Genomic DNA, 22,269 nt, shown 5'->3' with positions numbered 1-22,269 from the left:
CGAACCCAACTCCCCCTACCCCAGGTTTTGCCCACGAGAAACTCGAGGCTTAAAGAAGTGGAAGTGAATTGCCAAGGTCACAGAGCATTTGTAAAGTGTGGAATTGGAAAATCTGCCCCCTGCTCTGATGCTCTTCTCAAGTCGATGCTGTAAGCCTTCCCTTGCAGAGAAATAATGAGTGAGGTGATCTGCTTGTAACTTCAGGCCCTCCTTCCAATCATTTGGATTTGTTGAGGTCAATGAAAAAGCTGAAGACTAATAGAAGCAGCACAAAACAAAAAACCCATTTCACAGTCCTTGAGTTGGCTTTGCCTTGGGGCACCCGGCAGTTGGGTTTCTGAGGCTGTAAATCTTTATGGGAAGAGACTGCTCGGGTTTTTTTTTTCCTTCCAATGACTGGCTGGTGGACTCAAATTGCTGACCTTGTAATTAACAGCCCAGTGTGTATTGCACCAGGACACTAGATTTCCTTGGGAGATTCAGAGGACGTGACTGTGTCCATAGTGAAGACTTCCGTCCAAAAGGTTGGCTGCAGAACCCTAGCACAACACATGGGTAGGTAACGCCAGAATTGGGCTCTCCCTGATCCCCTTCCTGCCCTGGTGGTTTTGACACCACAAGTCTTTTTGTAATGGGTGTTTCTGTAGAAGAGATTGGGAGGGGCAGGATTGGGGTCAGATGTTGAATGGGGTGTGTCTGCTGTGGTTTTGGCAGATGCAGCTTGTCTTGCTGCCTTTCCTATCGTTGATAAGGTTGGCTCGTTGAGGCCTCTCCCTCTGGTCCTGAAAAGTGGTTAAGTTGGGTTTTGTTCATTATTACCACTTTGCTGGCAATAGCAGTCCCAGGGCTCATTTTGTTTGTTTATTTGCTGCAAAACAACTTTTTATTAAAGGAGTTGGGAGGGTAGTCTGTATGCTCTTAGCTTAGAAATCTGAGGAGGATTAGAAAAGAGAGGAAAGATAGCAAGTTTAGGTGAGGTGAAACGAGTCTAGCTGAACTCCACACTGTTCAGGCTGAGACTGGGGGAGTTCAGTCCTATAAGAGGAGTGAGAGAGGCTTTATTCTTTTGTCTTCATCTGTTTTCCATGTTGGAAGGTAACTTCTCAGTAATGGCAGTTGCTTTTACACCACAGTCAACTTTTCCAAATACGTGGTGGAACTTCTTACAGCTTTCTGTAGACAGTTCTTCACACTTAAGTGGACCCTTATCCAGGGCAAATATATAGCGTTAAGTCTTCACTCAGCTCACAGGCTTTGGGCGTGGTGTCAACAGGGACTGGCCCTTTCCATCAGGCTTGGAAAAGCAGAGGGTCAGCAGAAGAGAAGACCCTTTGTGAGACCGACTGGCATGGTGACTGCAGCAATGAGCTTGCTCAGCAGAGATTGTGATGATGGTGCAGAATGAGGCAGAACGTCACTCAGCCGTGCACGGAGGTGCTGTGAGTCAGAGCTGAGGGAAGGCACCTCACAACAACAGTGTTTCTGTCATTGTGTTGGATGCTGAGGATAAAGAGAAATATGATGGCTCTTCCTGCTGTTGATAATTATAAACAACAACTACCTGTGAAGAATACTAGAGATTCCTGACAGTATGGTTACATATCTAGCAGCTAACCCAAAGGCCAATGGTTCAAATCCATCAGCCACTCCTTGGAAGAAGGATGAGGTAATCTCCTGTAACTTTACAGCCTCATAAATACAAGAGACACTTGCCATTATTTGGAATTAACTCAACATCTGAACTGACTCAGTGGCATTCGGTTGGAGGGTTTGTGAACAAAGTATTGAGGGACTCTTAACTGTTCATTGCCACTCATTAAGTGATCATACAGCAATTGACGTGTCCACCTTACTTTTAAGATTTGTAGATGCAAGCCTAGACATGCAGTCTGTTGATTTAATTTCATGCTGGTAAAACACCTTGCATCAAGTTAGGTACTCATTTAATACTCTTTACTTTTTCAAGGTAACCCATGCCTTTCCCAGGAGAATAGTTTCCATGTTTCTTTGATGTAATGGATATATGGTGCCAGGCCAGAGTCATACACACAGACAAGTCAGAAGAGCCCCGACGAAATACATACGGGGGTCTGGGTGGAAAGAGACCTCTTTCAATCTTATCTCTGGATTGGTGGTGCCATTTGTGGAAGAGATGAAAGCATGTGGATATGAAATAGATTTGTAGCAAAGTTGATACAGTCTAAAGTAAGAAAACATCTTTATTGAGTCAGGCCTCCTTTGCTTCTGCTCTTAGTGAATCCTCTCAAATCAGTTCTGATTCATAGTTACTCCCCATATGACAAAGTAGAAGTGGCCTGTAGGGTTTTCTTGCTGTACTCTTAATGGAAGCAGATTGCCAGATCTTTCTCTTATGTAGCCCTTGGATGGGTTTGAACAACCACCAGTCTTTCAGTTCAGAGCTGAGCATTTCACTGTTGTACCACCATGCTCCTTGCTGCTTCAATTACAGGAGCAAAAGAAGAAACTTAGAAATGGTTTAATGTAGCTCTTGGTTAAATGACTCATATGAATACAGTTTCATTTGGTGCCACCCAAGTTTTAATGAAGATGTATATAGTTCATGCGTGGAAACCTTCTTTCCCCTTTCTGAGCAAGTGCAAAGCTTTCCTGGATCATAGGTAGAGATAAGCGCTGGTGCTGAAGAGGTGGAGACAACACCCACTTCAGGCTTTCTGCAAACTGGTTTCTGCTTTTCCCAGGGAGAGGCTCCCATATCTTGGGAAGTGTTTTGTTCTTTCTTGAGTAATATTTGAATCCATTGTGGGGTGCTGTCTACTTAGAAGGGAGCTCTGGTGGATAAGGAATTGTGCCACCATCCCCAAGGCTGGTAGTTTAAATCTACCAATTAATGGAGGAAGATGGGCATTCTCCTCCTGCGCAATTTATAGCCTCTGAAAAAATCCACTGCAAAGTCAGCTATGAGATCAGGCTTGACACTGATGAGCTGAGCCAGTTAGATTAGTCAAGGAGCTCTGGCGGCTTAATGGTAAGGAGCTGCGCTGCCAACCCAGAGGCATGTGGTTTGACCAGCTGCTCCTCGGGAGGAGGGTGGACAGTCTTTTCCTGTGCAGTTTACTGCCTCTGAAAACGAGAGTCAGCTATGAGTCTGCTCTGATTGGAAGGTAAACAGCAACGACAGTTAGGTTAATGGTGGTTGCCCAGAAAGAAGGGTATTGTTGAGATAGATGGCATCTCTTCCTAGATTTGCTGGACATTCTTGTAGTAGGCAGTCCTCTTCCTTTGTCTTACTCAGGACCTTGTCATCTGTAAACTGGAAGAATGTGATCTGATTAGGAGGTATTGATGGTAATTGAGCTCCCTGTGTTGTAGGAGAACAGATGAGTTGGCAGCTGGGAGTTGTCACTTAATATCAGGGAGATGAACTGGAAAATATTCTAGCACTTAAGTCAAACTTGAGTAATACTCTATTTTGACTTGTGTACATTTAAAGATGTAGCTCATACATATGTTTGGTAATAAAATATGCCATAAGTAAGGAAAGTAGCAAGCTAAAGTTGTATTATCATAGAGAAATTTGCATGTATGTTTAAGAATTAGGCTTTTTCTTAGAAGGAAGGCTTTCACTTTTACATATTTAGGTGGAGTTTCTCCTTGGACTCAGGTCGCTGGCCTTGTCATTTCATTCTTGTTGTCATTGAGTCTCTTTTACCTTAAACAGTCCGTTTACCCAATAAAAAGATCAGGCAAACCAGGTCACTGCTAACCTTTACAAAGAATTTTTAAGCACAAGGTGGTGATTCAGATCTTCCAGCTGTCACATGGCAAAAATATGAGCCAGACTGCTTCTGTTAAGGTTGCATTCGTGAAACCCTGTTTGGGCAGTTTTGCTCTGTCCAGTATATATATAGGCTCACTGTCATTCAGGAGTGACTTGATGGCAGTGGGTTTTGTTTTAGGGGTTTTGCTTTGGGCTGCCCAAAAGGTGGGTGATTCACAGTGACCTGAACTGAAGGGTAGAGATACGGCAGCCCGCTTCAATAAAGAATACCATCTTGGAAATTACTTGATAGTTGTGGTCTGTCTTGTAGGGTCACTGTGAGTCCAGTTGACTTAATGGCAGTGGGTGGGGGCCACGTTTTCTGGGTAGACACAACAGCTCAGAGCCTCCTAGAAACACCTCCCCTAGGCACCTGCCCCCGATAGGCTGGCTGTGTGTAGGTATCTCGGCCCTTTCTCACGCCTCTCTGTATTTCTCTTTCCCCATCCTCCCCTCCCCCTACCAGGCCAGCTAAGCTGCATTTCATTCCCACCTGAGGAAGAGAAGTGCCTCCAGCAGATTGTGGACTGCCTGCCCTGCATCCTGATCCTCGGCCAGGACTGCAGTGTCAAGTGCCAGCTGTTGAACCTGCTCCTGGGGGTGCAGGTGCTTCCCACCATCAAGCTGGCCAGTGAGGAAAGCTGTAAGCTTCGGCGCCTCCGCTTCACCTATGGGACTCAGACGCGGGTCAGCCTGGCCCTCCCTGGCCAGTACGAGCTAGTGCACACTCTGGTTGCTCACCAGGGAAACTGGGAGACCATCCCTGAGGAGGACCTGGAGGTCCAAGAGGACAGTGAGGATGCGGCCCATGTCTTAGCTGAGCTGGAGGTGACGATGCACCATGCTCTCCTGCAGGTACCCATCTCTTCCTTCCACACCAAGCACACATGTATATACTCGCTTTTGTTTCATTTGTGTTTTCTCAGAAGAAAGTAATTTAGAAAAACATACTCTGGAGTTGGAGGTATATGATGTCAAAGCACTGTAATCTAGGCAGTTGAAAACCAGCCAGGCACGTGGCAGTATGCATCTCTGCTCTGCTCTCATGCTGCTAGGCCCTGAGCGGTTTGCCTTCTTACCCCGCTTCCTGAAATAGAAGGAATGTGATATTTGCCTCTTGGTAGACTTTTACAGAGTAGTTATAATCACTTAGAAACAATTTTTCATTCCTTAAGAGAAAAGAGTTATTGAAATTGTCTCTAGCCATCCAGCCCTTCCTAAAAGAAATAAGACAATGAGAGGGAAGTTTATATTCTTATTACAACTGAGACCAAAGAAAGGATATTGTGGGCTTTTCCTTAGAACTGGCCATCAGTTTATGAGGTGCGAGCAGATGTGTCTCCTACTTTCTAAGGAATTTCTAAGAAACCTCTATGAGGGCAGGGTTGGTTCAGGAAAAGAGAGAAAGTGATCCAGTTATCTAAGGAATGTGTTTACTTCTCTCCAGAAAAGACTACAGGTTCTTGTGACCCCTCCTAAGAGATCATACTATCTACTTACTAGTATTCACGGCTCCACTTAGGAAGGACTCCTCTCTTGTAGCTTGTCCAGTCTCTTAGAAAGCTGGGACTTGATTATTTGATTAGCGCGACTGGTGGTCAGCAAAGGATGTGACTGCATTAGGAACCAGGACTAACAGCATGGAGACATTCTCAGGGTCGGGAGGCCATCGCCTTGCTTAGTGGTGTCAGGAAGGAAAGGGCTGTTGGCCAGGACCTCAACAATGCTCGCTTTCTTGCAACCTCATCCCCTGCCTCTTTTCTAACAGACTCAGTTTCCCAGCTACCAGATGAGACCTCTGGTTGCAACCATAGCCTGTGACACTGTAGAAGTTAATGATATTATCTCATTTCCTTCTAAGATCTAGTTTCTCTTGTTTGTTTGTTTCTTTTATTTTTATAAATGCTTCTTGTTGTTGAGTACCTTTGAGTTGGAACCGACCTGTAACTGACTCTGCAGCTGGTTTTCAGAGGCTCTAAATCTCACAAGTGGAGGGAGATTGCCCATCCTTCTCTTGTGGAGTAGCTGGTGGATTTGAACCATGTGCCTTTGGAATTGTAGCACAGCTTCTTACTACTAAGCCTCCAGAGCTCCCTTTGATAAATGCTAGAGGGGGCTATGTATACAGGCTAGCATTTTAAAAAATAACGCGTATTTCTAGTTTTGTAGTCCTTTGGTGGGAAGTCCACACCATGACCACAGAGCAGGTTAATACAACTTGTTTATGCTTCCTTTTTGCTGGCACTAACTAACATTGGCTTTGCAGTCCCTGGATTGTCTTCATTTTGTTCTTAGCTTCCTTTTGCTATTTTCTTGAGGTCTTTTTATTATCCTATTGGGCATATCTTTTGTGTTTTCAAGGTTCATTTTTCTCTGCTTAAGTCAAGAAATAATAAACCATGCCAAAGCCACCAGGAAAATGGGTTCTAAATCCAGACCCAAAGATAACATCTGGTGTGCTATTGTACATTCTGGCTACTGCTCTCCCCTCTCCCCCTCACCCCCATTCCTGTCTAAAACATTGCTACCTTCACAGGGTGAAGGATATTAATGACCATTTGTTTCAGTGGAAGTAATTGATTTATCATACATTTCTGGGTCCATATGAGTACCATACTGTTCATTATGGTGGTCACTCTTCAAGCACTCCGCAAAGAACAGAGTACTGAAAAATAATAGAACTAAAAATTTGCCATTTTAATAATTTTTAAGTGTCCTAGGTTGTTGACTTTAATCCGCGGCTCTAAGGCCAGTTTTAAATTGTTCTTGGTCAGACATTCTTCTAGGTCATATAGCCCTGGTTTGTCCACTTGCTGTACAGAGGTAACTTGTGGTTGCTGTGAAGCCTAACACTGTGACACTGATGTGTCAAATGCATTAATGGTTACCCATGGTGGACAGTGTTTGGTGGAGCTCCCCAATTAAAACAAGCTTGGAAGCAGGAGTGGCATCCACTTCCATAATAGCTTGCCACCAGAAACCTATGAACCTGAAGAGAGAATGAAAGTCACACAAGTGTTGAGGACTTTCGTTCATAGGGTTGCTATGAGTCACCTACGACTCAACAGCACTTAACAACAACACAGCAACTAGATTGTTAATGCAAGTCACCAGGTGGCATGATTATTGCCAGAAGTTTTATATCACTCCCAACAGAGTATCAGCTGGATTGTGTTGTTTTTTGAATATTTTCTTGTGAATTAGATGACCTAGCCCCAGTTTGACTAATGACGAGTTTGCTTTGTATTCAGACTGAGAGCTCTTATTTCCTCACTTTGAGCGCTCTGAAAGTTCTCGGGTAACTCTGACAATAATCCTTTCTTATTAACTGAGGTTTGTTCAGTTGATCCACGACTACGAACTTCCCATTTCAGAAATATTTTATCTACATAGAATCTTTCTGTGATAGCCACACTGAACCAGTTCATTCAAGTTTCCCATAGCTCACTATTTCTCAAAGTGTTTTTTTAAAACTCTTAAGTCACTATAAGAAATAAATATCATATCATAACCCACTATAAATATGTATTGTATATATAAATTTGAAATGAACAATAATTTCCTGAAAATACACTGATATTTTTCACTTCTATTTTACGTGAATTCATTTTTTTAAAAATAATGGTAGCAAAAAAAGAAAAAGATGGTGGAACCCACTAGATTGATGTCATGTAACCTAGAACATTGTGACCTTCATTTGAGAATAAAAAATACATTTTTTAAAATTTTTTATTATTATTATTTTTGTGTGTGTAGCATCAAATCAGATCTGACAGGTACAGGAGGAGATTGTCCCTCCTTCTCCAGCAGAGCATCTGGTGGATTCAAACCGCGCACCTCTGGGATTGCAGTGCAGTTTCTTGCCACTAGGCCACCAGAGTTCGCCAAGAAATACATTTTAATAACAGTTAAATAACTGAAAGAATTGCTGTAAGCAAGGTGGTGTATTTTCTTATTCTTATCTTTTAAAAACAATTGTGGAATGCCAACAAAACGTCTTGGTCAGATAAGCAGGCTTGAGTTCCTTACCTGACTTCAGGAGGAAATGATTTCTCTGTTCTTGTATTGATTTTAACATAAAAAACTTTTATTCCATGAGTTGAAGGCATATGAGAGTCATAGGGACAAAAGCAAGACCCATACCCCAGCACATAGCAAAGCAGATCTTTTACTGGTGGGGGATCCCGGTGCCCATTCCTGGTCTGTACTTAGTAGTCGGTCTGAGATAGAAATAGAAGAGATTGCTTGGCTGGGAAATTGAGTCTCACATCAACTTTTTCTCAGCACAGTTGAAAGATATATTCTCCCTCTTCTCTTTTCCTCAAGAATTCTCCACTCATTGGGGTGTGCTTCATGTGATTCGTGAGGTTTCTTTAGCTGGTATTTCTCTGGACTGACATTTTTCTCCGATGGTTTTGATGTAGATATAGTAACAGACCCCAGGGGTTCTAAGTTTAGAACCCCTTGATGCTGAGCCTCAGAGAGGCCTCTGTGGCCTTTGTAGAGTTCAGACACTGATCTTTCTCCACAGTTAAACTCCCATCTCTATTAAATACATCAGTGAAGCTCAGCTTGTTGCTGGAAGCCTATCATAGCTACTTTGAAGATTTTTCATGCCATTAAGAAAGATCTTTTTGTTTAGCTCCAGTTATATTTAGGACCAACAAGTTAGCTCTAAACAACCCTTCCATTTGGTTTGTATCAGAATGGGGGGTGAGGGGTGGTGAGAAAGAAAGAAAACATTTAGCGAAAGGAAACCAAGATTGAATGAGGGGAAATGAAATGTTCATTTTGAGCTGTCAAATTATCAAAGCAGAATTTCCCCCTACCCTATCATACAATGGTCATTCTTCTAATGTACTACTTTAAAGTCCTCATAAATTAACCATTTTTGGTTTGTTCCAGAATGGGCCAGCTCACATGAACCCACACTGCTTCATAGTCCTAGTTTTTAGCTCTTTGTCCTCTGAAATTCTCAGTTCATAATGCAGCAATAAAACACTATCAAACTGTTAGTGTCTGATACTGTTTAGTGTTCAAAATTAGTCCTTTTCCATTTGGCAGCACATTTTGCCATTCACCGTGTTCACCATTTTTGTGTTTATATGTAAATGTATTAGCCTTCACCAGCCTAACCAACCCCTCTTTGTAGCACACATACCTACCACTTCCTTTTCTCTTTCCTAAGTGCAGCGGAACACAATTGTCTGTCTCCCAGTTATATACAAACATATATATATATATATATATATATATATATATATATACACCTTTTCAATCTCTGTGGAACAGACTATTCAGGAGGCTGGATTCAATGAGGAAGAATGTGTCATCAGGATTGGAGGAAGACTCATGAACAAACTGCATTATTCAGATGATGCAACCTTGCTTTCCTAAACCAAGGAGGACTTGAAGCATTTGCTGCAGAAGGTCAAGGACTGCAGTCTTCATTATGGATTGCATCTCAACATCAAGAAGACAAAAATTGCATCTCACTAGGCTATTGGCAGCATCATGATAGATGGAGAAGAGATTGAGGTTGTTAATAGTTCCAGCTTGTTCAGATCCACAATCAACAACTCTTGGCACCAGTAGTCAGAAAATCGAAAGAGAAGTTACGATAGGAAAGTCTGCTTTCAGGGGCCTCTCCAGAGTGCTAAGGAGCAGTGATGTCAGTCTAGAAACTAAGATATGCCTGATCCAAGCCATGGTCATCTCAATTACTTGCTGCTCATCTGAAAGCTGGGCAAAATGACGAAGGATGACAGAAGAATTGATGCCTTTGAGTTATGGTGCTGGAGAAGAGTATTGAACATTCTGTAGACTGCCAAAAGAACAAACAAATCTGTTCTAGAGACGGTGAAACCAGATTGCTCCTTGGAGGCAAAGATTGTGAAGCTCTGTCTCTCATACCTTGGGCATGTTGCCATAAGGGACCAGTTCTTGGAGAGGGACATCATGCTTGGAAGGATGGAAAGACAATGCAGGAGAAGACGAGCCTGGATGAGATGGATTGACACAGTGATTGTGGCAGTGGGGGCAGGTGTGTCAGAGACGGTGAGGCTCGCTCAAGATAGGGCAGAGTTCATAGGGTTGTTATGAGTCTAGTTGACTCAGCGGCACATAACAATAACATATATGTTTACAAGGAAATTCTGGTGGCTTAGAGGTAAGGAGTTGTGCTCAGAGGCAAAAAGGTTCAAATCCATAAACTGCACTGCCGGAGAAAGATAAGCGATCTCCTGTGTGATTTACTGTCTCTGATAAACCTCTGGAAGGTCAGCCATGAGTCACTTCTCATTCAGTGGTACATAACAATACCACAGCATATGTGTTTATAACAAACGAAAGTTGGATCTGTTGCTGTCAGGTCTGTTCCAGTTCGCAGCTACACTACTGGACAGAGAAGAACTGCCCTCTAGGGTTGCCAGGTCTGTGGAACTGTATGGACGCAGACTGTCTGTCTTCCTCATTCAGAGTGACCTGAGGCTTCAAACTACCACCCTTTCAGTTAGCAGCTGTAAGTTTAACTACCGAGAGGTCTGTGTATTTGTATATCTTTTGCTTTCTTTCTTTTTTTTTTTTCTCTGAAAAATAGTAGGAAAAGAAAGAAAAGGCAGCGACTTTTCCAAGAAATCCTATAGCCTCGTAGTGTTTCATTTGCTGGGGCAGTCGTATGACTAACTCTCAGTTGTTCTGCTGTTACCAGTGCCTGTGAATGCCTACAAGTGTTTTCCATGGACAAATGTGTGTGTCATGGCAGCCAGACTTCCCACACTGACTTGGTTAGTAGCTCTTCCCTGGTGATGCCGCCCTACGCACTGCTGAGAAACCAGTTTTGACTTAGAAACCCTGCAGGACAGAGCAGAACTGCCCACAGAGTTTCCAAGCCTGTATATCTTTTTGAAAAAAAGATACCCTCATCTTTTCTCCTAAGGAGTGGTTAGTGAGTTCAAACAGCTGACCTTTTGGTTAACAGTTGAACACCTTAACCTCTATGCCACCAGTGTTCTTACAGAGATGTCTGGTGAGGTATATTTCAGAGAACCAGAGTGGCAGTGTTTGTAGGGAGTTGCATTGTTAGCCTAAGGGCAGCACCTCTTTAGCAGTTCAGATCCACCAGCAGCTCCTTGTAGATAAGTGGACAATCTTCTTTCTCCCTTGTGCTTACTAGCCTCTGAAAGCTTGCTGGAGGGAAGCTGTGAGTTGGTTCCAACTTCAAAGCAATGAGTGAGTGAGTGAAGACGGACTAGGGACCCCTGGTGGCATAGTCCATAGGGCGCTGCATTGCTAACCCAAAGCTTGTTCCTACAGTGGCTCAGAGGGAAAAAGATGGACTATCACCACCTCCCAGGTAATCTTTAGCCTTGTAAACCCAACAGAGGGTCAGTTTGAGTCAGTTCTGACTCAGTGGCAGTGAGCTTGACTTTTTTGAGCATAGACTGATGTTTGCAGGACAGGTCTAATGACTTGCAAATGAAGTCATTTCCCCGCCCCCTTTTTTAAACTCTTGACAAACTGAAGTGTAATTTTTTCTTTATAACCCTCAATTAATAACTGCCAGTAGGAGAAGTAGATTGTCAGAAAAAGAGAGGAAGCCCTTCAACAAGGTGGAGTGACAGTGACACAGCGAATGCAGCAATGGTGTGGGCATGACAGATCGTGATGATGGTGCAAGACTTGTCCAGAGGGTTGCTGCAAATCATCGTCAGCCGAGCGGTACCTACAGATGACTCTGGAAAGAATTTTAATATTGTACAGATATTGCTGCTTTTCGTTTCTGAGCAGTTACTATTTTTTGAAATATCATCATTATAAAGGATTTGACATAAAATGACAAAAATTAATGCAAAGTTTTAATCCCAGAATTTACTAAACATTGCTTATTGCTAGAAAACCAGCATCTTTGGATTTTTGTCTAGCTGTGAGCATTTATTGTGAAGCACAATTAGTACCTCCTGCTCATCTCTAGTTAGATAACATGTCATCTTCCCTTCAACCCAGGTTGTTGAGGTTTTTTGTTGTTGGTAACATGTCATCTTTTTGATGCATTGATATTAGAAGATAAAAATGTATCTAGATTGAGAGATTAAAGGTCCAAATACCTCATGCCTTCGCGTCGATTCTGCCTCCAAAACCCTCCTTTGGCTTTCAGAGGCCCTAAGTCTTTACAGAGAAACTGCCTGTCTCCCTCAGAGCAACTGGTCATCTCAGGCTGCCATTTCATCCTTTGAGTTGTCAGCCCCATACATACTGCTCTAAGCCACTAGGGCTTGTGGGCTGAAAGATTTTGTTATTGTTGTTGTTATGTGCCGTCGAATCTCCTGCGACTCATAGCGACCCTGTGTACAACAGCCCTAAGCCCTGCTCTATCCTGTGCCAATCTCACTGTCTCTGACACATCTTCTTCCAATTACTCCAGTTACTGAGTCCATCCATCGCATCGAGGGTCTTCCTCTCCTGTGCTGTCCTTCCACCCTCACAAGCATGACGCCGCTCTCCAGGGACAGGTCCCTCCTGGCAACATGTCCAGTGTATGTCAGACGAAGCTTCAAAATACTTGCATCCAAGAAACAGCCTTGTTTCACCCTCTGCAGGGCAAACCTGTTCATTCTCTTAGCAGTCCATGGTATATACACTTCTCTAATACCGAGCTCAAATGTATCTATTCTCTTCCTATCATTTCTAGTCATTGTGTAGTGTAGCATAGCAAGTGATTGCAAACACCATGGCCTGTATCAGGCACACCTTAGTCTCCAGACTGACATCATTGCTCTTCAATACTTTGGAGAGATCTCTAACAACAGACTTTCTGAAAGATAGGGGTTGATTAAAAAGTAGCAAGGCTGAGCAAAGATTCCTTTGGGCAAGGTGGTACCATTGACAGGAGTAAGTATACGACTATTCCAGAAACAAGTTTGGGATAATACATGCAAGACAGTGAAAGAAAGGATGTTATTCTAGCAGTATAATTAAAATAAAGAAAATATTCCATGGGGTTGCCAGAGGAAGAAAGAGAAACTAAAAATTGATGGGTTTAAAAAGGGATATGAGAAGTTCAGGCAAATGCTAAGTTAAAAATTCCTTATAGGCAGTGATCTGTGTTCTTGAAATTGAACATATCTATCTGTCTTCCTCAAACCACTAACGTACACTATCCTGTGTGTCCTGCAGTGAAATATAACTATCCTGCATACAGGCATGTCTTGGATTAGAAACCAATACTCTTCTAAATCTGTTTTTCCCCCATTTATTATTAATTTCAATGAAAATTTACAGAGACTTTGGATTTCCATTCATTCATTGTTGCACTTTTCTCCCCTCCCAACCCTCCCCCCCCAATACACTACCCACTTGGAAAAGTAAAAGAAAAATTCTTACATTGTTTTACAATCCCTCCCCTAGGTCCACTCCACCACGTAGCCTTCGCTCTAGACTCCTGTCATGACAAAAATACCTAATCACATATCCCTTTTAAACAGTTTTCTCCCTCATCTGTTTCAATGCAGTATACATTATTTATCCCATCCTTCTCAGTCTCCTCCCAACCTCAAGGTCAGCCCTGCTTTACAACACTGGCACCAGGCAGTATTTGTCCTTTGTGACTGAGATACTTCACTCAGCATAATGTCCTCCAGAGTCGCCCATTTTGAATAATATTGCATGAGTTCCTTGTTTTTCAATGCAGCATAGTATTCCATTGTGTGAATATACCACAGCTTCTCTATCCATTCATTTGTTAATGGGCACTTAGGTTGTTTCCACCTCTTTGCTATTGTGAACAAAGCTGCAATAAACATGGGTGTGCATATATCTGTTTGGGTGGCAGTTATGGTCTCTTTGGGGTGTATTCCCAGTAGTGGAATTGCTGGGTCAAATGGTATCTCTATTTGCAAATTTTTGAGAAAGCACCAAACCTCCTTCCACAGTAGTTGCACCATTTTACACTCCCACCAACAGTGAATAAGGGTTCCAGTTTCTCCACAACCTTGCCAGCATTTGTTGTTTGCTGTTCTGTTAAATTTTGCTATTTTGACTGGGGTGAGATGATATCTCATAGTTGTCTAAGTCTGTTTTAAATGCAATGTGTAAATCTGAGTAGATAGTTATGCTTTGTGTCAGTGTCAGTCTGTTGTTTTTCATACTATCCAGTAAACCATACTGTGCATAAAAACCATAACTTTCAAATTCATGAAGACATCTTTAATAATGTTGTTGTTCTTGTTGTGTGCTGTTGAGTCAGAACTGACTCATAGCTGACCCTCTATCAGGTTTTCAGAGGCTGTAAATTGCACAGGAGGAGACAGTTCATCTTTGCCTGGATTGGAAATGCTTGCCTGTGGGTTGGGAACACAATTCCTTTACCCACCAGGCCATCAGAGCTCCCTGAATGTCATGAGACAGTAAAAATAATGATGTTTTGATGCTTATTGCAAAGTAGCACCCATTGTTATTGTGAACCATTGTGTGTACCTTGCATTTTTTTTTATTGTTAGGTACTGTTTAATTCATCATTTTTAAAAATTCTAATGACCCCATGTAACAGACTAGAACTGCCCCATCGAGATTTTTTAGGCTATAGTTTGGTTTCTTTTAATTTATTTTTTTATTATTAATTTTAATGAAAAGAGACTTTGGGTTTCCATTCATTCATTGTTGCACTTTTCTCCCTACCCACTCCTCCCCACTTCAGTACACTCTTCTCTTTGAAAAGTAAAAGAAAAATTCTTTCATTGTTTTACAATCCCTCCCCCAAGGTCCACTCCACTATGCAGTCTTTGTTCTGGACTCCTGTCATGACAATAATACCTAATCACATATCCTTTTTAAGCAGTTTTCTCCCTCATCTATTTCAACGCAGTGTACATTATTTATCCCATCTTTCTCAGTCTCCCCGCAACCCCAATGTCAGTCCTGTTACACAACAGTGGCACCATGAAGTATTTGTCCTTTTGTAACTGAGATATTTCACTTAGCATAATGTCCTCCTGGGTCACCTATTTTGAATAATATTGCACAAGTTCCTTGTTTTTCAATGCAGCATAGTATTCCGTTGTGTGAATATGCCACAGTTTCTCTATCCATTCCTTTGTTGATGGGCACTTAGGTTGTTTCCAACTCCTTGCTGTTGTGAACAAAGCCACGATAAACATGGGTTTGCAGTACCTTGCATTTTTAATATAATACTTTGTTATGTGTATATATAAAGTGGAATGCATAGAAGGTATTCAGTACATTCTGTAACCTAATTCATTCTAGTATGAAATATAGAAAGGATATGTTAGGTCTTTCAGGGCCTCATTCTCATGAGTTAAGACACGAGAGTTAAAAGTTTTGGGGTCTGGATATATATCTACTTTTAGTAATGTTCTTAGTTTCTTTGGCTTGTGTAGGGCTTTGGTTGGAATCATTAATTTTCCCCTAAATGTTGTTTTTCTGGCCTTCCAGTCACCACAGTGATATTTTTACTAGGTAGAAAGATGAGCTGTGTTGACAACTGGGGTAAGGCTCTGGTTGGTTTCCCTTTAGTCGCGGTTTCTTATGAGGCACATAATAGTCTAGCAACTCATTTAATTGCAGCTTCCTCCTGGAGAGTATTTGTACCACAGGTAATTGAGGGTTAACAAGAGTCAAGGTGTTTTCTATCAAGAATAATGAGAATAGAGAGGCATTTCCCTTAATATGTAATTAATATTTAAAAGTGATAGTTTAGGGGAATACAGCAAAAGGAAGGGGAAACAACCTTTTTGTAAAACTATGAAAAGTCTTCCAGCCGCCTCAGGAGAACGGAAGGAGACCGGAAGTAAAGGCAGCCAGGATATGGGGATAGGAATTGAGCTGGAGGCTCAGCTGTGCACAGGGCTGGTAGGGAGCTGTGGGCTTATTGTCCGTGTGATGTAAACCTGAGGCTTAAGAACAACAGAGAAAGTGGAGACATCTGCTACCTCCCAACTTTAGCCCGAATACCTGATTGTTTTCTTTGAGTCATCCTTATAATCATCTTGAGCTGCCATTATTTCAACAATGCACTGTCACAGAGAAAGGCGTTCTGACCAGGAAGATCCTTAATTCTTAAGGGATTAATATGGAAGTAATCAGGCTTCTCCAGTGATTACTTTATGGCATTTTGAGGTAAAGCCTATTTTATATAAAAAATAAAGGCAAAGTGGTAAATTCTGATATTTTCAAAGTTGTGCATACTCCTTTCTTGTTGCATTCTGTTCATCCTGCTGGGAATATGATGGCAACAGATCAGCTTTATAAACTCCATGGGTTTGTAAAAGTAAACACTTCAATGTGTTCTATAAAAGCAATCGCTTCAGAAATTCAGTATGACTCAAAATAGGAACTAGAGGTTATTTTCATGATTCCTTAAACTCTTTTTCATGACTGAAAAATGAAATGCTTATTCATTACTTTTTCGTAGACTGAACAACAGCTGCTCACTGCTGTCGAGTCAGAACCGACTCATAGCTGACTCTCTAACAGGTTTTCAGAAGTTGTAAATTACGTCATAGGAGATTGCCCATCTTGCTCCCTTGGAGCAGCTGGTAGATTCGAACCTCTTACCTTTTGGGTTGGCAGCACAACTCCTTAACGACCAGAGTGCATTAGAGCAGGGAGTAAATAGCAATTCCAGGTAAGGTGAAATCTTTAAAATATGTGAAATGTGGGTTGAAAGCCAGAAACTTTCCCATACGATGATGATCTAAAGTGATTGTGAGTCACTAACAAGAGCATCATTTCTCCATTTGCTCCACGGTTTAAAATCGAATGCCTGTTAAGTGGCATGCACTGCTCCTGGTGGAGGCCTTGCATTAAACAGATGTGAGGTCAGACTTTCAGGTGGCCGTAATGGGACCAGGGGAACTCGGCCTTAGCCCTCTCAGTATTATTCTTTTTTCACTCCCTGTCTCCTGGAGACAGTGCTGGCTTCCCTTTTTGTTTATAACCGTCAGGCATGAGTCACCCGTTCACTGTGCGGATTGCAGAATCACATATCACATTCCTGTCTTGTTTGTGCCGTTGCCAGGGTCTCAGCTTCAGCTCTCAGCTTGTCTCTGAAATTCATGATAGAGCCCTGAGACGAACTGCTGTTAAGTTAATTAAGTGGGGAACGGGGTGCAGAGGCCAGGCTGCCTCTTTTCTGTCCGTTTTCTTTTAATGTGGGAAGTATTTAGAACTGGACAACTTCTTTCTGTGTGCCAGTGTATATATCCTACCATTTGAAAGTCCTGAGTTTGGTATTTTCCTTAATGAATTTGCACCTAAGAAGAAATGAAGTTAACTTGTCTGCTAGACTGAATCTGGTCCTACAGATAGACTTAGCAGCTCTGACTTCTGGTTCTGTTGCACATAAAAAGCCTGGAAATTGAGTTTAGAAGACGGTCTATCAAATAAACGAGCAAATGAAATTCTGGTAATTTCCTAAATTTGGTTTTGAATGCATTTAGGTTTTCTTCTTGAAGTGTTACTATCATACTTTTAATTGCTTAATTTATATTTTATGTTAAATTGTAGATATTTAGGACAGCCTTACAATATTTGTATTTTTTTCAACAATGTTTCCACCTATGTATTTGCCAACCTTATTTATAGAAGTTTTCATTTCTTGCCATTTCCTTTATTGGATTATTATGTAATTAAAGTGCCGTCATTTTTGCAATGCCATGTTCTGTTCTGAAGCTTAGACTTCCTTACTTACTGTCTTTTTTAATATGCCTCATTGAAGTGATTCATATGCTAGCATGTGTGACTCAGGGCTTTGTTTGGAAGAGCACTCTGAGTATCTGTCAGACTCGTGTTCCAACCAGGGAACCTTCAGTGCAAGTTGAGGCACAGATAAAACTGCAGATTTCTTCGTGGCTAGGCTTGAGTAAAGAATTGGTCGATTTATGTGGTAGTTTCTCAAATTACAGCTGGTGAGATACTAAGGCGCTTTGCACTTTGGAAGACTCAAGGTAGCTGGCCAGATGAAAGTTATGTGACCTACTTGAAACTAAAGCTTCCTTTTATCTTGAGGAAGGAGGTGAGACCAATGTACTTTGCTTGGAGTGAGGAAGATTAAAAAGAAGTAAAAGTGTAAGATCGGGTACTTAAAACACACACACACACACACATGCACGCGCGCGCGCGCGCACACACACACACACACACACTTGAGCAGGTTTGAGTTGAGTTCTTTAATAACGCTGCATAAGATAGACTAGGCCTGTGTGGAGGATTGGTTTTTAATTTGCAGACCTCTCGAGGCTTCTGACATTTGTGTTTGTGATGGTGACTTTGACATCGGGCAAAAGTTGACAGTTTTGGAGATGTTGAGAAGCAACCTATATGAATAGAATAGTCTCCTCAGGAGAAAAGGAAAACTCAAAGCAGAACTAACACTGGTTGATAAAGGACCTCGGGAAGGTTTATTTTAAATTAAAATTTATTTTTAAATTGACATTAGGGACTCGGTTGTATCAGTGAGGAATGGGTTCAGTCACATCTTGTTGTTGTTGTCCTTAGGTGCCGCTGAGTCAAGTACAGCTCATAGACACTCTATACAGAACCAGTATATTCAGAAAAGCAGGAATTTAAACTCGACATATGCCTCCTTTCTCCCAACCCTCATCCCCCTCAGACCCAAACTTACTGCCATTGATCTGTTAGGTTTCTGAAGTTGCAAACTGTAACAGGAGAAGACGGCACATCTTTTTCTCCTTGGAGCAGTGAATTTGTACTGCCAGAGACACACACCATCCTCTCTTAGTCCCCAGAAAGAAATCCGAAGGCAAGCACTTCAGAGCTGGTGCGGGAGGAACTAGCTATCAGGGATGCAGGCTCCTTTATTTTTGCTTCATCATCCTTAACTCTGGCTTCCACACTCAAGTTTGCTTACTTGATAGTTACTGAGTGACTTTCTATCACATCTGCAGTCCATGTAAGAATGGGAGTAAGCCAGCAGCAAATTTCTGCTAGAATCAACCCTTCTCTAAAAAGCTCTCCTGGAAACCCTACCCACTTCCATCTCATTGGTTGTCTCTATCTATAAGGGGCATTGCCTACCTCGGTAATAACTCACCCACTTCAACTCACTGTTGTGTGATTGGTTCCAACCTACAGCAACCCTCTGTTGCATTTCTGAGGCTGTTAATTGCAGTGGAAGGAAACTGCCTCTCTTTCTTTTGAGGAGGCCCTGGTGGATTCCAGCTGCTGGAGCTGTGTAGCCTTTGGGTGAGCAGCACGACTTTCCTGTGGCCTGCTCCACCAGAGCCCCCTCCTCAGTAATGAAGGGAGCTCTGCTGACTAAATGTTTAAAGAGTTAGGCTGCCAACCCAAAGGCAGGCAGTTTGAATCCACCAGCAGCCCCTCAGGACAAAGATGGGAATTCTCCTCCTGTGTGGTTTACAGCCTCTGAAAACCTGCAGGAGGCTCAGCTATGTTGGTTCCAACTCAGTGGGCAGTAAGAGAGATAAAGGCAAATTGTAGTCTTTGCTATACCAAGACATCATGACAATAGAAGTATTAACAATAATTGAGTAGACAAGACTTTGGAAAACCTATAAACTCTCACAGTAGAATGATAATCATGTTTGGTGAATCTGGCTTTTAGTTTGCTGCCTAATTAATTGCTAATTAATTAATACTAAGAGCTTGCTTGATACTGAAGGAGCCCTGGAGACTCAGTAAATGCTCAGCTGGCTCTAACCCACCAGCCACTCTGTGGGAGAAAGATGTGACAGTCTGCTTCTAGAAAGGTGACCAAGCCCACTGCCCTGAGCCCATTCAGCTCCTGATAACTGTCCATCAGACTTCTGAGGCTGTAAATCTTAATGGGTGCAAAGTTCCCCTCAGTCTGCTACAGAGCAGCCTGTGGATTTGAACCACTTCCTTTTGATTAGCAGTACACCGTGGAACATACTGTGCTCCAGAGCTCCTTCTCTAAGGATTATCACTTTGGAGATCCTATAGGGCAGTTCAGCTTTGTCTTACAGAGTCCCTGTGAATCAAAATGACAATTGGACTATATGTTGATTTAATTTTTTTTAATTTATTTATTTTTAATTTTTTTTTTTTTATGTGTGTACCGTCAAATTGGATCTGACTGGTACAGGAAGCGATTGTTCCTCCCTCTTCAGTAGAAGAGAATCTGGTGGATTTGAACTGCACACCTCTGAGATTGCAGTACAGTTTCCTGCCACTAGGCCACCAGAGCTCGCCAGGAACTATATGTTGAACACTGGAGTTACAGTAGTGAGCAAGGCAGACATGGTCCTTGCCCTCAAAGAGTTTACAGGATAACAGAAAAAATACATTTAAAATGATATAAACTATGAGTATGTTGGGGAGCACTGGTTACCTTGTGGCAAAAATTTGTGCTGCAACCCCAAATGCACGCAGTTCAAATCCACCCGCTGCTCCGTGGAAGAAGGATGGGCAGTCTCCTTCTATGTGATTAACTGCCTCTGAAAACCTGCCTGAGGATCAGCTAATGGGTCAGATTCAACTTGACAGTACACAACAACAACAACATGAGTATGTTGAGTATTTAAAAAGGGGAAGTAGAGTGTGTCTGGTGTTATGTAACAGAACAAGTCTTAGGGTATGACATAACATGCCCTGCAATGAGATTTAAAGGATGTTTGAGTTCGCCAACTAGAATGATGAGTTCAGAGCTGTGAGGAAAAGGGAGGGCTCTTTCAGACAGACTCAGTCACAATCTGATAATGTCCTTTCCCCCCATTACTTGTTTTATTTCTTTATTAGAGGGAATCAGCGGGAGTTTCGAGCAGCAAAAGAAGGCAGGGGCCAGATAGTCTTTTGATCAGCAACAGCTAAGGGGACTTGCAGCCTTTCTTCTTGGTTCTTTTTCGCTCTCTTTAGTGGAGTGCACTAGGGAGTAGCATCTTGGTCCCGTATCACAGGGGTGAGCAGATGATGGGTGCAAGTCCAGCTTCCCCAGCCTAGATCTCGATGTTGGACACAGGGTGGAGCTTGGGGGAGGATTGATTCTGACTGTGAGGTGCTGATCTGATCCCCTTCCCCTTCCAGGAAGTGGACATTGTGGTGGCCCCGTGCCAAGGCCTCCGGCCCACAGTGGATGTCCTGGGCGACTTGGTGACTGATTTCTTGCCTGTGATTGCCTACGCACTCCACAAGGATGAACTCTCGGAGAGGGATGAGCAAGAGCTTCAGGAAATTCGCGAGTATTTTTCCTTCCCCATATTCTTTTTCAAAGTGCCGAAGCTGGGCTCGGAGATCATTGACTCATCCCCCAGAAGAACAGATAGTGAAAGGTCCCCGCTGTACCGGCAGCTCGCCGACCTGGGCTACCTGAGCGGCAGTCACTGTAACTGTGGAGCCCCTGGACTGGACACGAAAGCGCAGAGCATGCTCGTGGAGCAGAGCGAGAAGCTGAGGCACCTGAGCACATTTTCTCACCAGGTGCTGCAGACTCGCCTGGTGGAGGCAGCAAAGGCCCTGAACCTGGTGCACTGCCGCTGTCTTGACATCTTCATCAACCAGGCCTTCGACATGCAGCGGGACCTGCAGATTACTCCCAAGCGCCTGGAGTATACGCGCAAAAAGGAGAATGAATTGTATGAATCACTGATGAACATTGCCAACCGGAAGCAGGAGGAAATGAAGGACATGATTGTTGAGACACTTAACACCATGAAGGAGGAACTTCTAGAGGATGCTGCTAACATGGAGTTTAAAGGTAGGTCTCAGAGAGCTAGGCCTCCAGGCGCCTCTAACCCTTGTCTAGTTCTAGTTGGAAATTAAACACATTAACTCTCAAGCCCAAAGGGAAACTCAGGGTAATCTCATCTGTCTCGCTGTTACCGACAGTGTTTATCTCAAATCATTTAGCGAAGTAGACCTTGGACTATCCACTGTCTGTCCTTTCCAGAACTGTTGACTCAACTTGTTCTTTTTGAGTTCATCTTGAATCTCCCATTGATGACTAGCCCAGTAGGAGCTGGAGAAGCATTGATGAAGAATGTTACCAAGTCTTTCTGTAACCTTTGGTGCTCCAGCCTGGCCCGTGCTGCTTTACTGGCTCTGTTTTCAATCTTGGGCCATATTTTCTTTTCAGGTTGCCCCTGAAACCCAACTGAGGAGGATTTCCCAAAATACTGGCTTTAGCTTTTCCTTTGTGAGTGGTTAGTGACAAAATTAGACCAAGATGACAGGTCAAGGCTTCTGGTGCTGCTGAGTTTGCTTGCTTCTGTTGAAACCTCATGCATAAACATTAGGTCTACCTCATATTACAGTGGAATGCTTACAAGTTATCCTTTGCTTGTTAATCTTGACTGTGTACCAAAATCACCTGGGAGGTATTTTAGATCCTAAGAGCTTATTTGGAGGTTCTGGCAGGGGAGCACAGCTACCCTTGACCGAAGCACAATCCCCATTCTACAGGAGAGGTCATTCTCTTCAACTGACTGCACAGGGAGGGACGATCAAGGGGGGAACACCTG

At 42.7% G+C, this 22,269-nt stretch overlaps 1 protein-coding gene across 2 annotated transcripts in view; it reads left to right on the top strand.

Moving 5' to 3' along the window:
- DSTYK (dual serine/threonine and tyrosine protein kinase) overlaps positions 1-22,269 on the top strand; it is a 62,085-nt gene that overhangs the window by 23,687 nt on the left and 16,129 nt on the right. For both annotated transcript variants that reach the window (XM_006887911.1, XM_006887912.1), the window contains exons 2-3: positions 4,266-4,654; positions 20,837-21,506. In XM_006887911.1, coding sequence (XP_006887973.1) covers positions 4,266-4,654; positions 20,837-21,506 — 1,059 coding nt within the window. The remainder of the gene's footprint in view (positions 1-4,265; positions 4,655-20,836; positions 21,507-22,269) is intronic.

The sequence above is a fragment of the Elephantulus edwardii genome, unplaced genomic scaffold (assembly GCF_000299155.1).
Source record: "Elephantulus edwardii isolate Elephantulus edwardi_28Jun2011 unplaced genomic scaffold, EleEdw1.0 scaffold00063, whole genome shotgun sequence".
NCBI classification, from domain to species: Eukaryota; Metazoa; Chordata; class Mammalia; order Macroscelidea; family Macroscelididae; genus Elephantulus; species Elephantulus edwardii.
This window is presented reverse-complemented; position numbering and strand designations above follow the sequence as displayed.